This window comes from Ochotona princeps, chromosome 11 (genome assembly GCF_030435755.1).
Source record: "Ochotona princeps isolate mOchPri1 chromosome 11, mOchPri1.hap1, whole genome shotgun sequence".
Lineage (NCBI taxonomy): Eukaryota > Metazoa > Chordata > Mammalia > Lagomorpha > Ochotonidae > Ochotona > Ochotona princeps.
Window position 1 is genome coordinate 47,663,933 of NC_080842.1, and position 17,111 is coordinate 47,681,043.

A 17,111-nucleotide genomic window follows, 5' to 3' on the forward strand; every position below is an offset into this window, starting at 1 on the left:
ATGGAGGTGAGCAAATCACTGGAGGTGACAGCAGCAGGTTCAACCCAAGCGTCGGGACGAAGGCAGTAGGTTGAAGACAGAATGAAGATGGAGTGGAAGCAGAGCTGGACTTTGCGCAGAAGAGGATCACACAACAGCTGACTGTGCTTGACAGGGATGTGGGAATGGTGCAGGAAAGAGAGAACCTGCTATGGGAGATTAAGGAGATTTCACAAGAGCGAAGTCTTCAAAGCAGATGAACCAGTCGTGGTCCCACGAGGGAACTCTCTCATGTCATGAAATAGGAACTGACCATGTTCCCACACATCTACAGTACTGTGGAGCCACTATGACCGTGCTGCACTTGACCTCCTGCGGCCTACTGTTACTTTCACTTGCCATATTTTTCCTTTATCTTACCTGCCATTTGTTACAAGGATCAAGTTTTCTTGTTTGCTCTGTAGCTGAAGAAAAAAAATCATAATCATGTAACCCTTCAATTTATATTAGAAATACATAATTTATTTGTATTTATTTAGAAGAGTGCCTGAGCTCCACTCTCAGCTCTATTTCCAATTTTCGGCTAATGCGTATCCTGGAAGGCAAACATGATGGTTAAAGTCCTTGACGCCAGCAGGGAGATCCAGGTTGGGTTCCAGGCATTGGCCAGGTCCAGCCCCAGCTGTTGGAATCCAGGAGTCAATCAGTAAAGAGACATCTCTCTTCTTTTTTCTCTGCCATTTTAAGAAATAAAATTTTTTTAAAGATTTATTTTATTTTTATTATAAAGTCGGACACACTGAGAGGAGGAGAGATAGAGAGGAAGTGGAGCTGCCGGGATCAGAACCAGCGGCCATATGGGATCAAGGCAAAGACCTTAGCCACCAGGCCACGCTGCCGAGCCCCAAGAAATAAATTTTTAAATGAAAAAGAAAGACACTGTTTATCCTTTGAAAACCTTCTTCTCATTATTCTTAAGAGTTTAATATTGAATATTAAGTGACAGTTCATTATTTTATTATCAATAGCTAATTTCACCAATATGTTTCACTCATTTCTTGTTCTTCATGGTTTTTTTTATATTTCATCCCTTTTTTTTCTCAGCTTATTCTGCTGCTTCTTTTTTTTTTTTTTTGGAAGATGTATTTATCTATTTGAAAGGCACTGATTTAAGGACTTGAGCCATCATCTAATTCCTCCCGGGGTATGCATTACCAGAAAGCTAATCAGAAGGAGAAGCAGGACTTAAACCCAAGTGCTCCCTGCCACGGGATGCAGGTATCCCTCCAGCAGGTGATGATGCCACATGGGTAAATTAAGAACAGGCCTGGCCAGCACCATGGCATAGCAGATTAGGCTCACATGGTGCCAGTTCCAGTCCCAGCTGCTGCACTCCCACTGCAGCTCTTCACTTATGCCTGGAGAAAGCAGTGGAGAAGGGCCCGAGTCCACAGGCCCCCGTGCCCTCATGGGAAGCCCAGAAGAAACCCCTGGCTTCTGGCATTAAATTGGCTCAGCTCCAGTCATTGTGACCATTTGGGGAGAGAACCAGCAGATGGAGGATCCCTCTAATTCTGCCATTCAAATAAAAATAAACAAATCTTTAAAAAAATGAAGACTTAAATAAAACTTTAAAACAAATTGAAAATTGTATTCAATTTATAGTTTATAACATTTGGATTGAAGGGTTACACGATTATGATTTTTTTTCTTCAGCTACAGAGCAAACAATTTCTCCAGCACCTTTATCTCTGGAACGTATATGCCAACTTCCTACCACTCTGCCTTGGGTGACGGCGGGCCAGAGTAAAGGGAATGGAGCAGGGTAGCACGTTCTCCACACAGCTGAGAACTCAACAACCAAAAACTCCTGCCCGGTTCAGAAACAGCTCCTTTCCTTTCCACAGTTCAAAGCCATTTAACCAAATCATAGAAAATGAGCTGCTGCAAGATGAATATCTCTGGATATTCTCCTCACTGCCAAACTGTCTAGCTGTTACTAAATATATACTGTTATCAAGCCTAAACAAGAGTGATAGTAAACGCCTCGCGTACATATATGAATCTTATTTTACATACCATCACTTTAATAAACTCACACTGCATCCTGGAGCAGAATCTTTATGATTTCAACAAGTAACCCAACATTCTATCCACGAATATCGCTATACATTCATCTTAAGTTCAAACCCTGGCTGTTTGCCACACATCTGCTATCATTATCAAAATTAAAACTAATTTTACTAAAATTTAAAACATCTGACTGCTCCTTAAAAACTTAAGGGTTCCTTAGCAAGTCTCGGATTCCTAATGAGCTGTTCCCGCTTCCTCGTGTGATCTGAATTATTCAAGAGTCAATCTCCAACCTTTAAAAATAAAAATTATCTTTCAGTCAAGCAATTACTTGCTGTCTATTTGATGGCTAACAAGACCTAATTCAGTCTAAGAAAATGTTTAAAAATTGAGTACAAAATAAAACCTTTGAACCTGGCGTGGTAGCCTAGTGCCTAAAGTCCTTGCCTTGAACGCACAGGGATCCCATATGCGCGCCAGCTCTAATTCCGGTGACCCCTCTTCCCATCCAGCTCCCTGCTTGTGGCCTAGGAAAGCAGTAGCGGACAGCCTAAGGCCTTGGGACCCTGCACCTGCGTGGGAGACCTGGAAGAAGCTCCTGGCTCTTGGCTTTGGATCGGCTAGGCTCTGTCCATTGTGGTCATTTGGGCTGTGAGTCAGCAGACAGAAGATCTTCCTCTGTCTCTGCTCCTCTCTATGTATCTGACTTTCCAATATAAATAAATAAATCTACAAGAAATAAAAGCACTACATTAGCTTTGTCTAGATCTGAGTTTCTATTTCTTTCAGTCTTCCTCCATTCCAATGTTTGCATTTTGCAAGGAGTTACTTTCTAAAATCTTGTATTTCATTAAGAATTACCTCTACCTGGGGCTGGTGTAGTTGCACATAGGGTAAACCCACCACCTGGGACACCAGCATCCCAGACAGGTGCTGGCTGACATCCTAGGTATTCTACTTCCAGTCCAGCTCCCCAATAACCACTTGGGAAAAGCAGTGGAAAATGGCCCAAGTGCTTGTCCCTGCTATTCACATGCAAGACCCAGATGAAGTTCCTGGCTCCTGACTTGAACCTGGCTGAGTGCTAGCTATTATGGCCATCTGGGAAATGAACAGTGGATGGAAGATTTTCTGTCTCTGACACTCTGATTTGCAAATAAATAAATATTTTGGGAATGGATTTCCCCTATTTAATATCCTCCAACTGATTCCCATTGCCTAAAATATCATGTCCATGTATGACTGATTGTGAAGGACCATACTATTGTAATGACATGGGGGAAGTCAGGGGGCTGGGACTTGGAGAGGGAGGAAGGGAAATCCCGAAGCCTGTAGAACTGTATTATGAAATCATAAAATAAATAAATAAATTTAATTTTAAATTAAAATAAAAGATAGCAGTAATAAATTTTTTTAAAAAATCATGTCTAATTCCTGAACAAGGGCCTCATCTGACTGCTGCATTCTTCGTTAGCTCCACCTCTCACACTGGCACTGCCAACACAACCAACACCCTCCCTAGCTCCTCCCCACTAGTCCAGGCAATTCTACTTCCTTTCTCCTTTCTCTGACATTCTAATTCTGCTGCTGTAAAGGGCATGGAAGACCAGAGAATAAGATTAAGTTATTCTCCAAATGAGTCTAAGAAGCAACATACGTAGCATATTTGCAAACCAGAAATAACTAATACATACAGAAGGGAACAACAAGGAAACAGACTTGCCTCTGCTTTGTCACTGAGTAAAGGAAAAGAAAAACGCTCCCCTGAAAATGCCAAGGACCAGCCACTGCTCACACAGGTATACAGCCTGAACTCATGCTACCACTGCAGTTTAAACGATATAATACAGAATTTAATTTAACACGGCCCCAAGTTGTGCCTCAAGCATTTAACAGAAACAAAAGCGGGCCAAGCGGCGTGGCCTAGCGGCTAAAGTCCTCGCCTTGTAAGCCCCGGGATCCCATATGGGTGCCGGTTCTAATCCCGGCAGCTCCACTTCCCATCCAGCTCCCTGCTTGTGGCCTGGGAAAGCAGTTGAGGACGGCCCAAAGCTTTGGGACCCTGTACCCGTGCGGGAGACCCGGAAGAGTTTCAGGTTCCCGGCTTCGGATCGGCGCGCACCGGCCCGTTGCGGCTCACTTGGGGAGTGAAACATCGGATGGAAGATCTTCCTCTCTGTCTCTCCTCCTCTCTGTATATCCGGCTTTACAATAATAATAATAAAATCTTTAAAAAAAAAAAAAAAAAAAAAAACAGAAACAAAAGCAAACCTTCTACACAAAAATGCATCCTCAATTTTTCAATCCAGATAAAGAGATAGCTAACAAAAAACTACAAGGAAAATAAACAATCTGGTTACAAAACAGATACAGCATCATGAATGAGAAGGCAAGAAACAGAGGGAAAGGATAATATAGTGAGTCCAAAAGATTTCATATAGTGGAATTTTCAGTCACAAAACACAGAACAGCTCTTTACTGTGTCTAGTGATAAAGTAGGAATTTGATAATACAAGAAGGAATGAAAGACTACTCAAGCAAGGTGGTACACAATTTCTAAAAAAAATTAGAATTACAAGCAGTAAAAATAAGAGCCCAACACATGCAATTAGTCATCAGATTATTGGCCACTAAAGAGGAAATCAGTAAACTAACACAGACTAGAAAAATAAATTAAAAAGGCATGACGGAAAGGTTTGGAGACCTGGAAAGCAAAGCAGGACAATCTGACACATTTCTAATTGTAGGTACAAAAGGAGATAACAGAAACATGGAAGAATTACTACCTGAGAGAGAATGACAATGCATGGTAATTCTAAAACTGTAGGAAAATACCAGTCATCAGATCCCGGAAGCCCAATAAACCCCAAGCAGGACTAATACCAAGAAATACACACCTAGTCACTTCATAAAACTGCCACTAACACCAAAGAAAAAGACTTTCAAAATAAAATTTTTGTACCTTCCATAGAATGTCAGAAAAAAAAACTATCAGAGAAATACAAAAAGGTAGTTCATAAAAAAATTCTAGATAAACCTAAGCAAGTGTATTATATATATATATGTTTAAAAAAAAAAAAAAAAAAAAAAAGAATAGTAGGATAGCACCAAAATACCAGTCAACGAATGGCAAGTTAGAAGGGAAGGAAACCCAAGTTCAAATATTTTGATTTCCTTGTATTTTTGAGAAGGAAAAGCGACATATCTATTGCTTCAGGGTTTTGAACACAGACCATATAACTTCCAAACAAAAGTGGGGTGTGTGTGTGTGTGTGTGTGTGTGTGTGTGTGAGAGAGAGAGAGAGACGGGGGGGAGGGAGGGAAGGAGAGAAAGACAGAGAAACCATGAGGAAAGAGGATAATGAAATGGCGATGTGGAAAAAAAACATTAAAAGGCAAAAAAGAAATTATAAACAACGAAAATTATGCTAGAAGTACACAATAAAATGGTAGAAATATGCCCAAGCATATCAGTGACTACTATAGCAAATGTAAACAACCTAAACTTCTAGTTAATTCACAAAGAATGTCATATTAAGATAACTATGTCAAAACCAATCTTACACTAGTAAAGAGAAATGCAGATGTTATAAAGAAAGCACTATTTTACAGCCAAAACGTTTGAATATGTATTAGCTAATGACAAAGCCTCAAAATATAAAAAGCAAAAATCAGAACTATAAGGAACATCAGAATATGAAATGCCAACACTATCTTGATAATAATAGACTAAAAGAAAAGACAAAAGTCCATACAGCACAGCAAAACTGAAAATGACACAAACTCTGAGCCAGCAGTTGAAACACTCATTGAAATCAAGCACATGAGGGCTAGTAAGAAACACCAACCAAATGACAAACGAAAAATTTATTCAACAGTTACTTTGACTAAATCACACAGATCACACATTTCTCCTCAACATAGTTACTACAAAATGATGCCTATACAAATTCTATCTACCTGGCAATTTTAAATTATACCTGAACAAGTTAAAGAATGACAATGTAAAAACAACACTGATGGTTGCCCCAGTAACCAGAGTAGGGCAGAGCTTGTTTAGAGCTGGTCCCAGGCTGCAACCCAGAACCCACGGCAGAAATTCTTGTGGGCTCCTGAGGCAGTGAAATCACCATTGCACCAACGCAGGGCCTGGCGACCCCCCTCCCAGCTCCAGCTCCCGTGTTACAGGGAGTTCAGAACTCCCTTGCACGGCTCGTCCGGCTTTCCTTCCCTCTGCTGTCCCCTCCAAGGCTACCTTTCCACTGCACCGGGAAGGGAAGCCTGGGACCGCGGTTTCCTGGAATAAAAGCCATCTAAATTCTTTTTCTGTATTCAGGGGATACATTCCTTCCATGGTGGTAGGCAAATCTTACACAATCAGAAGTACAAAGAATTTAAAATACCACATATCAAAACTTGCGGGCTGAGTTATCACGGCTTAATGCCTCCTTCAGAAAAAAGTCTTAATATTAGTGAGCAAAGTATCCAACTGACAAAAATAAAGTAATGACAGGATAAACACAAAGAAAGCAGAAAGGGGACTATAATTAAAGAGTAGAAACTGACCAAAAAGCATAGAACAACACGGTTCAAAGTAAAAAAATTAATATTTGGAAAAAATAAAGGACAAAGCTCTGGCAAGATTAATCAAGAAAATAACAAACATCACTGAGAATGAAAAAAGATATACCAACACACGTAACTGAGGGGAAACATGAGCGTATACATGGATTTAACACCAATAAAATTAAGATTTAGGGAAAGTGGGAAAATTCCTAGAAAAGGAAAAGCAAAATTAAGTAAAAAATGTTATATAAAACTTAAGTTAAAGCATTAGTTAGGCAGTTCCTACGAGGAAAATATGATTCTAGTTAGTGTTACTACATGTTCTATCAAATATCCAAGCAACAAATAGTTATACACAAACTAATTCAGTATACTAAAAAGCAAAAAAAAAAAAAAAAGGGCTTAAGAAATTGTCCACATACCTGTTTCATCAAATGATGGTACTTTTCCCACTCTGGGAGTTTCAGAACCCTGCCCTTCTTTCTGGACATTTGTAGAGTACAGCTTTACTGGACTTAGTATACAAGCATATGGTCGACCACAAGGAGCTACATTTGCAAAGCGTCCAAATGTCACCACATTCTGCCATTCTAAAAAGAAAAAAACAATTATTTCAATTTCAAATCAACTCACAAAAGCACCATTTCAAGTCATCCCCTCCAATGACGGTATCTTGAAAATGCTCTAATTTTCTGTAATTTTAAAAATTCACATAGGTTCTTTAAACTATATAATATATATACATTATTCTGACATTCTGGAAGGTGTCTAGCTCATTGTAGATAAGCTTTATTTTTCATACTGGTTGCATGCCCACAAATTGTTGGCATGAAATCTTTTTCAGGGCCGAGGACTGGGGAAAGTAGGGTAGTCAGGAGGGCTTCCCATTTAAAATAATCCTGAGTCCCCCTTCCAATTGCTGGACATATTCATTCCTCTCTCATGTCACAAACACTGAGTCCGTGATACTAATCAGTCATTCATAGTAACTGATTTTTAATCAATTAGATCCACATTGGTGCAATGCCTTGGCATCAGCGGATTTTAGTTGAGGGAAGAGTAGGATTTTAACACCAAGCACTTGAGCTGCTCATCTGTGCTCACTGCGGGCTGTAAGGGCTGCACACAGCAGGAAAACGCAGTCCCCAGAGGCACCAAAGTAGTGGAAAAGTGAATCTGTCCACTCGTTGGGGACTTCTGCCTGCACTGTGAGCACTTGGAGAATTCCTCTTTTTATAAGAACTCACAAGTCCTGTGTAGGTGTAGGTATAACTCATATATTTTCTAAAGTTTTAGGTGAAATAATAAAATTTTATCATTACAGATGACCAAATTTTTCCAAGAGGGGGAGTGCTGAATATATTTAACAGTTGAAACTTTTCTCACAACTTAATAACTGTCTTCCCAAAAAGTTAGTTCATTTAGGAGCAGTGCAGATACATGACTTCTAAAATAAAAAGCATTCTTGTTTTTTAAAGATTTATTTACTTGAAAGGTAGAGTTACAGAGAGACAAGGAGAGACAGACACAGATTTTCCATCTACTGCCCTACTCCCCAGATGGCTGCAACAGCTGGGGCCTGGCCAGGTGCAAGCCAGGGAGAGGAGCTTCATCTCTCACATGGGTCAAGCAGCCCAGGTGGTTGGGTCATCCTCCACTACTTTTCTGGGCACATTAGTAGGCAGCAGGATCCAAAGTGTTACAGCTGTGACTTGAACCAGTGCCCAGCATAGGAAGACAGCACAGTGGAAAACTCCTACATGTTCAGATATGTGGCCTAGTAGCAACATTAATTAATGAAGCAAGAGCTACCACAAATTTTCTTAAGAAACACACACTGGGCCTGGCGCAACAGAGCAGCAGTTAAAGTCCTCGCCTTGAGGGCCCGGCAGCGTGGCCTAGCGGCTAAAGTCCTCGCCTTGGAAGCCCCGGGATCCCATATGGGCACCGGTTCTAATCCCGGCAGCTCCACTTCCCATCCAGCTCCCTGCTTGTGGCCTGGGAAAGCAGTTGAGGACGGCCCAATGCATTGGGACACTGCACCCGCGTGGGAGACCCGGAAGAGGTTCCAGGTTCCCGGCATCGGATGGCGCGCATCGGCCCATTGCGGCTCACTTGGGGAGTGAATCATCGGACGGAAGATCTTCCTCTCTGTCTCTCCTCCTCTGTGTATATCTGTCTGTAATAAAATGAATAAATCTTAAAAAAAAAAAAAAAAAAAAAAGTCCTCGCCTTGAACACACTAGGATCCCACATGGGTACTGGGTCTAAACCCAGCTGCCCCACTTCCTTCCCATCCAGCTCCTTGCCTGTGGCCTGGAAAATCAGTCAAGGACGGTCCAAAGCTTTGGGACCTTGCACCCGTGTGGGAGACCCGGAGGAGGTTCCTGGCTCCTGGCTTCAGATTGGCTCAGCTCCAGCCATTGCGGTCACTTGGGAAGTGAACCATGAGACAGAAGAGCTTGCTCTCTGTCTCTCCTCCTCTCTATCTGCCTTTCCAATAAAAATAAATAAATCTTTAAAAAAAAAAGTATGTCGGGCCTAGCGCCGTGGCCTAGCAACTAAAGTCCTCGCCTTGAACGCCCCGGGATCCCATATGGGCACCGGTTCTAATCCCAGCAGCTCCACTTCCCATCCAGCTCCCTGCTTGTGGCCTGGGAAAGCAGTCGAGAACAGCCCGGAGCACTGGGATCCTGCACCTGCTTGGGAGACCCGGAAGAGGTTCCTGGTTCCCGGTTTCAGATCAGCGCAGCACCGACCATTGCGGTCACTTAGTGAGTGAATCATCGGACGGAAGATCTTCCTTTCTGTCTCTCCTCTCTGTACATCTGACTTTGTAATAAAAATAAATAAATCTTAAAAAAAAAAAAAAGTATGTCAAAATTAAAAAAGAAACAAAAACACACACACACACACACACACACACACACTCCGGAGAGGCCTCTTCACCATGGCCACGGGTGCTCTGCTTCCTAGCTGTCTTTGGGTAATCTTTGCACTTACCAACTGGAAGACAATATGCCACCTGCACATCCATTTTTTCACTCACTCTATAGTTTGGTCTAAGGGGTTTTTTTTGTTGTTGTTGTTGCCTTTTCCCCCACAATATTAATGTTACAAGAAAAACAAAATGGATTTTGTATCTTGGTAGTTTCCTAATCTGAATTTTGCTGATTTTATTCCCATTTTTCTATATATTCTATAAATCAACAGATGTAAAGGCTTTATTCAAATTCACTTTTTAAAAAATGAGAACAATGTTACTTGTTAAGTAGTGATGATTCTTTTTTTTTTTTTAAGATTTATTTTACTTTCGTTACAAAGTCAGATATACAGAGAGGAGGAGAGACAGAGAGGAAGATCTTCAGTCCAATGATTCACTCCCCAAGTGACCGCGATGGCTGGTGCTGTGCCGATCTGAAGCCAGGAACCAGGAACTTCTTCTAGGTCTCCCACACGGGTGCAAGGTCCCAAGACTTTGGGCCATCCTCGACTGCTTTCCCAGACCACAAGCAGGGAGCTGAATGGGAAGTGGAGCTGCCGGGATTAGAACCAGCGCCCATATGAGATCCTGGCGTGATCAAGGCGAGGACTTTAGTTGCTAGGCCACGGCGCTGGGCCCAGTAGTGACGATTCTTACATCAGGAATCAAACATCTGCTACGGTTTCTTTGTGATAGTATCTACTGCTCTTCAATGTCTGGAATTAGTCATTAATTGGTTACAAAAACATCTACTAGTCAGAATATAAACAGAAAGGTCCCGGGGGCCACTCTTGTGCTGGTTCAAGTCTGCTCCACTTCCAATCCAACTCCTGGCTAATATATCTAGCAAAAGTCCCAAGGCTTTGGGCCATCCTCTACTCCTTTCCCAGGCCACACAAGCAGGGAGCTGGATGGGAAGTGGAGCAGCTGGGACACGAACTGGGGCTGATATGAGATCCCTGCACATGCAAGATAAGGATTTAGCAAAAAGTTAAAAATTTTAAAATAAACATTAGTTGCCATATTTCAACTCACTTCAGTCTTTTTTTTAATTAACCCTGAATCTGTCCCATTTTTGGCCAGTAGGGGTCTCTTCAAACCCTTTTGACACTACTCTAGTAATAGCTAACTTCCTCACTAGCCATTTTTCAAAGTCTTTATTTTTAACGTCAGTAGAATTGCAGGGATCAGTGACTCTAAAGTACAAATCTGCAACAGAGTAGCAGTTAAAGTCCTCGCCTTGAATGCACCGAGATCCCACATGGGTACTGGGTCTAAACCCAGCTGCCCCACTTCCTTCCCATCCAGCTCCTTGCCTGTGGCCTGGGAAAGCAGTCAAGGACGGTCCAAAGCTTTGGGACCTTGCACCCGCGTGGGAGACCCGGAGGAGGTTCCTGGCTCCTGGCTTCAGATTGGCTCAGCTCCGACCGTTGCGGTCACTTGGGGAGTGAACCATGAGACAGAAGGTCTTCCTCTCTGTCTATCTGCCTTTCCAATAAAAATAAATAGATCTTAAAAAAAAGTACACATCTGGTATTAATGTAGTCAAAAACTGCACATTCAACACATTGTCTTCTTGACATTTTACATTCTAAAAGGCATTTGAACAAATGTAGAACAAATGTATCCAAACACACAGCAGTAGAAACACAACCATCTGGGCCCAGCAGATAACTCAGTGGCTCAAGTTCTTCCCTGCATGAGCCAGGATCCCATATGGCCATTGGTTCATATCCCGCTGCTCCACTTCCCATCCAGCTCCCTGCTTGTAGCCTAGGAAAACAGTAGAGGACAGCCCAAAGCCTTGGGACCCTGCACCCCCGTGGGAGACGCAGAGGACACTCCTGGCTCCTGGTTTCAGATCAGCTCAGCTCTGGCCATAGAGGTCACTTGGGGAGTGAAACAGCAGATAGAAGATCTTTCTCTCTGTCTCTTCTCTCTGTAAATCTCAATTTTCAGTAAAACAAACAACAACAAAAAATACCTGTTGAATGAATTATGAATTAATTGATTCTAGCAAACAGAAAGCAAAAAGTATTACTACTAATACTCTTCCATCAAGGTGACTTTTAGAATTTAACTATACATGGAAGATTAGTCCTTAGTTTGCCACTTACTCTTCCATCAGCAATGGGTCAAGGACTTTCTATACATACAGAGTCTGTTTTTCATCAAGATTGCAAGTACTGGTGTCTTATCAATCTTATCAGGTTAATCACACTAACCATCAGTCTAACCGTAAGTTTTAAAAATTATTTTATTTTATTTGAAAGGCTAAGAGATAAAGATACAAAGAGAAGGGGTAGGGAGAGCTAGAAGGAGTGGTCTTCAATTAATTACCAGGTCACTCCCCAGATGCTGGCAACAGCCAGGGCTGGAACAGGTTGAAGCCATCACCCACTGCCTCCTAGAGCTGCATTGGCAGGAATTTGGTAACAGAAGTAGAGCCGGGACTCAAACCTAGAAACCCCACTATGGGATGTGGGTAAACCAGGCAAGCAGTGTCTTAACCACTATGGTCATCGCTCACCTATCATGAGTTCTTTAATTTTGCTGTTATTACCTCCAAATGATGATTCTATGTCTAATCTGGAATGTCATCTACTACTCACTTTGGCTTTCAGACAAAATCTGGCCTTATTTTTAGACTGTGAATAATTAAAACAAACCGACCAAAAACTTCCTTTCCCAACTCATGCAAAGTGACAATTCAATGTATCGCTTTTACTGTTTCTGCAACAGTAAAAACAAAAATGTTTCTTGCAGTTTGAGTTTACTTCTAGCTAAGAAGAGAGTTAAGCTTGTAGCTTAAGCCTCTGGAAGTTGGTCTCCTTACAAACACTGTTTCAGCAGTTTGTCCCGCAAATTTCTAAAGCACTGACATCCAAAAAGACTGAAGAGGAAGCAGGCATCTGTCCCGGCTGTGCAGATTCTGCTCAGGAGGACACCTGCCACCAAGGGAGAGTGCCCAGGTTTGACCGCCAGCTCAGGATCCTGACTGCAGCTTCCTGCTAACGCAGACCCAGCAGATGGAGGCCCCTCTCTTTCTGACTCTCAAAAATTTCAAAAGTTATTTTTAAAAATGTGAACCAGTGAAATATTTGGATTATGCCTAATTTTCACTCATCTCTTGTACTTCTTTATATTTTTGAATCCTAAATTTAAAAATATTTTATTTATTTGACAGACAATTAAAGAGGACACAGAGGGAGGGATCTTCCAACCGCTGGTTTATTCCAAATGACCAGAATGGTTGGGGCTGTGCCAGGCCAAAGCCAGAAGCTAAGAGCTTCTTTTGGGTCTCCCATATACTTGCAGGTGACCAAGCACCTGGACCATCTTCTGCTGCTTTCCCAGGCACATGAGCAAGAAGTGTGATAGGAAGCAGAGCAGCGGAACGCGTGTATGCTACCAGAGATGATGCTGGCCCCACAGGCATCAGCTTAACTCAATGATGCTACAGTGCTAGCCTAAAATGTTTTTAAAACTGACAAATACATCCACTGCTAAATTATCTGGAATTTCATCAAGGTCTTATAACATCATCATCACAATTTGTGAAAGCCTGTGTAATATTAACATATTGACAATCTCCAGATGTTTTTATTCTTTCAGTTAGCCGAAATAGCAGTACAACCCCTTTTTATTCCTAACCATCTAGCAAGCAGAAGAGTGACTATGACCAAGTCACAGCAGCTCAGCCTGGTTAGCTACTGATGATGCAGTTCTTCTTCAAAAGACCAAGCAAACAGGAGATGTTGCCAACCTCCTGCACAGCATCACCTGGATTTACATACACACTCACACATTCACACACCTGCATACCAAGTAACGTTTTTCAGAAGGGAAGGAGAGAGGCAGTCACTGAAATCCCAGCTACTCTGCAATTCCAATCCAGCTTCCTCCAAATGCATCTGGGACGTAGCAAGCGATGGCAGCAGGTAACGGCACCCACATGGCAGACCAGGAGGGAGCTCCTGGCTCTACACAGACCCAGTACTGGCTGTTGCAGATATTTGGGGAGTGCATATGCCTTCCCTCTCTTGGCACCATTCCACTCTTCAAATAAGAAAATAAACCTTAAAAACAAACTAGTGGGGGCAGGTGGCATGGGAGAGCTGGTAAGCTGGAGCCCTACGGGCAGACACTAGAGGAATGGGTTGAAAGTCCCGGCTCTCTTTCCCATGTAGCTTCCTGCTGGTGTACACCCTGGCATGCAGCATGGGATGGCCTCAGTACCAGGGTTCTGTCCCCATGTGGAAAACGAAGGGGTTCCAAGCTCCCGGCTTCAGCCTGGCCCAGTGCCAGCTCTTGTGAGCAGTGAGGAAAGAACCACTGGGTAAAAGATGTCACTTTTGTTCTATTTTTCTCTCTCTCTGCCTTTCAAATAAGTGAAAATAAAAAATAATAAAGAAGTATGTGTTTGCTGCAGATCATTCCAAAAACACCAAAATCTTTTTAGAGAAACCTACTGTTAACATCACAATATATGCTCTTAGTGTTATCTTTTTCTATGGTTTTAGTTAATGAAAGGAGTTTTCTATGTCATCCCCCTAAAAATGGTTAAATATATTATCAACACATGAGACATATCATAGCGGGTTTCCAATTCTTCATAACTGTAAATTATCATAGTCCTTTAACAACGACCTTCTGCCCATGTTCTTATTTCTTTAATCATTTTAAGCAGCATTGTTAGGTCAGAGAACATGAATTGTCTATAGTTCTTTGTATGCAAAGAATAACCTCCCAAAGCATTGTTTGGAGCGCAGGCATCTGGCCTGCTGGATAAGGTATCAACCAGGACACTTGCATCCCATCGGACTCTGGGCCCAGTTCTAATCCAATTCAACTTGCTAATGTGCCTCCAGAAAGGCAGCAGGTGCTGGCTAACATAGTTAAGTCCCTGCTACCTCTTTGTAACCCTACCTTCGAAATGAAAAATCAATAAATCCTAAAGAAATTCTTTTTAAAAAATCAGGATCAGTAACTCTAACTAATTGTCACTCTATACAGTGGACCAGTTAGTATATCGAGCACCTGAAGTAAGATTAGTTGCAACTGGGCCCAGTGCAGTAGCCTAGTGGCGAAAGTCCTAGCCTTACATGCTCCAGGATCCCATAGGGCACCAGTTTGCATCCTGGCTGCTCCACTTCCCATCCAGCTCCCTGACTCTGGCCTTGGAAAGCAGTCAAAGATGGCCCAAGGACTTGGGACCCTGCAATTGTGTCCAAGACCCAGAAGCAGCTCTTGGCTCCTGGTTCCAGATCGGCTCAGCTCTGGCCATTGCGGCCACTTGGGGAGTGAACCAGTGGATGGAAGATCTTTCTCTCTGTAGATCTGAATTTCCAATACAAATAAATAAATCTTAAAAAAAAAAAAAACCCAAACTTTAGTTGTAACTGAACTGTGCCAGATTAGATTTTTTTAAAAGTTAAATAGCTCTTTAATTTTCATTCTGATTATCTATTGAGATACTCTTGAATATAGTAGGTAAATTAATTAATTAATATCAAATTAATGCCATCTGTTTCTACCAGACAACTCGAATGGCACAGGCAGCTCCCACATTCTTCGGACAGCATGGCTCTAGAAGGCATTTCTCATGGTGAAGTATCCAAGCCAACCAATCCCTTTTCTCATGGTTTCCTTCTCTATCCCTGACCAGCTTCTCCCAATCACATGGGTATTTCAAAAACATAAATACTTTATTTATTTATTGATAAACAAAGACATCTGTTTGTGAACTTTCCCTTCTCCCCCAAAGAGTGTCTTCAAATAGTCCTCACCTGTTTCCAGCTGAATAGCATTCTTTGGCTAAATGATTCTTAAAACTTTATCAGAATTTATGATTGCCCTTTTAGAAAAATGTTTAGTTTCACAACCAATTTTTCACAAACGTGGTTATTTTAAAAAAAAAGCTATTGTTTTTAAGTGTGAAAATGCATTTTAGGAATAACGCTCCAGGGAGCTGTGCAAAGCCATTCCGTCTGGTGAGATGGGTAATGACTATCTGTTTCACAGACAGATGAGATGAGGAGCATATAATTTTCAGCGTGATGACAGCCCCAAGGAATAGGCATTACAAATGACAGCATTTCAATTCCTTTCTATCAACATTTAATGGGCAATTTGGGCTTCATTTAACAGCCACTAGAAGTAATTTCAGTATAAAACCCCAAAATCGTTTGGTCAATAGAAGTAATTATATTAGAAATTTTTGGAATACAGTATATGACCAAATAAATCATTTCACTCATTAGAAAACCAAGTAGTCTGCCAAAATGGGGAGAGCTCAACAGCAGGGTTTATCACTCACTACCCTACAACGCTGAGTTAAAATGAATCCACCTGAAATATAAGAGCCAGCTTTTACTTCTTTACAAACAGAAAACGACAGTACCTTCCTTATTTGCACAGGTAAGCATTAACACAGCACTGCAACTTGCAACATCTCCCGTTCTGCCTCCTGCTGGGAGGTCACAGACAACCAGGCTGGTTTAAAAACACATTCCTGGGCATCTATGCCACCCCAAGCAGCTGGGGGATTAAGTTGGGCGTGGATGAGTGTCCCGTCTTCTCCCTTTGGTGTTCCCACCGATTTCTTAGGGTCATGCCATGGCAAACACTAGGATAAACTGGATTACACTTTACCACAGCAATGCAAACTTTAAAATGTCAACAAAGAACTGGAGGGGGAGGACGCACATTGTCGCTGTTCACGGGAAGGTAGGGTCTGGTGTTTCAGTCCCAAACCCGGCTCATGCGGTGACCGTACACGACCCTCCTACCTCGTCAGCGTTTAGCAGAGCCTCCCTGCCACTTAGGACATTTAAGAAAACAAGTTCGGAGTGTGGAAAAACGGGCAGGGCAGGCAAACCGCGGCCAACAAGAAAGATGAGTCAGACATTCCGCCATTTCCAACTTTGCCGGCGACGTGTACCCAAGGCTTCGGGACACATTCGTCAGCTCCCCTGCTCGGCGCACCGATCCGCCCTGGACACACAGGAGCCCACAGGGCGCCGTGCTGGGAGGAGGCTGCAGGCGGGACCCCGATCGGAGAGCTCGGTCCGGGCCCCGAGAACCGGAGCGCAGGACAGACAGCAGGGGCGGACGAGGCGAGCCCCGGTCCGGCCCCGGCGGGGGACACTCACCCAGGCGGTCGCTGGAGCCGCGGGCCGCCGCCCTGCAGCGCAGACGGAGCCGCCACACGGAGGACCAGCTCCATCTGTGTGCCGCAGCGGCGGCGGCCAAGCCCGGCAGCATCCTGGCGGGCCACAGGCCCCGACTCGCGCAGCACCGCCGGCCTCCGCGACGCCACGGCCACCCGCTGACTCCATAGACCGGACAGCAGCACAGCCCGAAGCCTGAGCCGCCGGGCGGCCTCGGCGACCCGGAAACTGTCACTTGAGGGAGCGACGCCCGCCGTGGCCACAGCGGAAGGGACGTCAAGGGCGGAGCGCGAATCGCCGGCTGCGGAGAGAAGGGCGTAGCTGCAAGTGAAGGTGGG

General features: G+C 43.1%; 1 protein-coding gene across 2 annotated transcripts in view; it reads right to left on the minus strand.

Annotated features, from left to right (window-relative positions):
- SLC30A9 (solute carrier family 30 member 9) overlaps window positions 1-17,011 on the minus strand; it is a 56,710-nt gene extending 39,699 nt beyond the window's left edge. Inside the window, exons 1-2 of one of the 2 annotated variants that reach the window (XR_009246300.1) lie at window positions 16,756-17,011; window positions 7,041-7,208 (exon numbers count right to left, since the gene is read on the minus strand). Coding sequence is in view for 1 of the 2 variants with exons in the window: in XM_058670156.1 (XP_058526139.1) it covers window positions 7,041-7,208; window positions 16,756-16,867 (280 nt within the window). In the remaining variant the exon portion in view is untranslated. The remainder of the gene's footprint in view (window positions 1-7,040; window positions 7,209-16,755) is intronic. The other variant, XM_058670156.1, reaches the window with a different exon arrangement.
- Window positions 17,012-17,111: the final 100 nt, after the last annotated feature.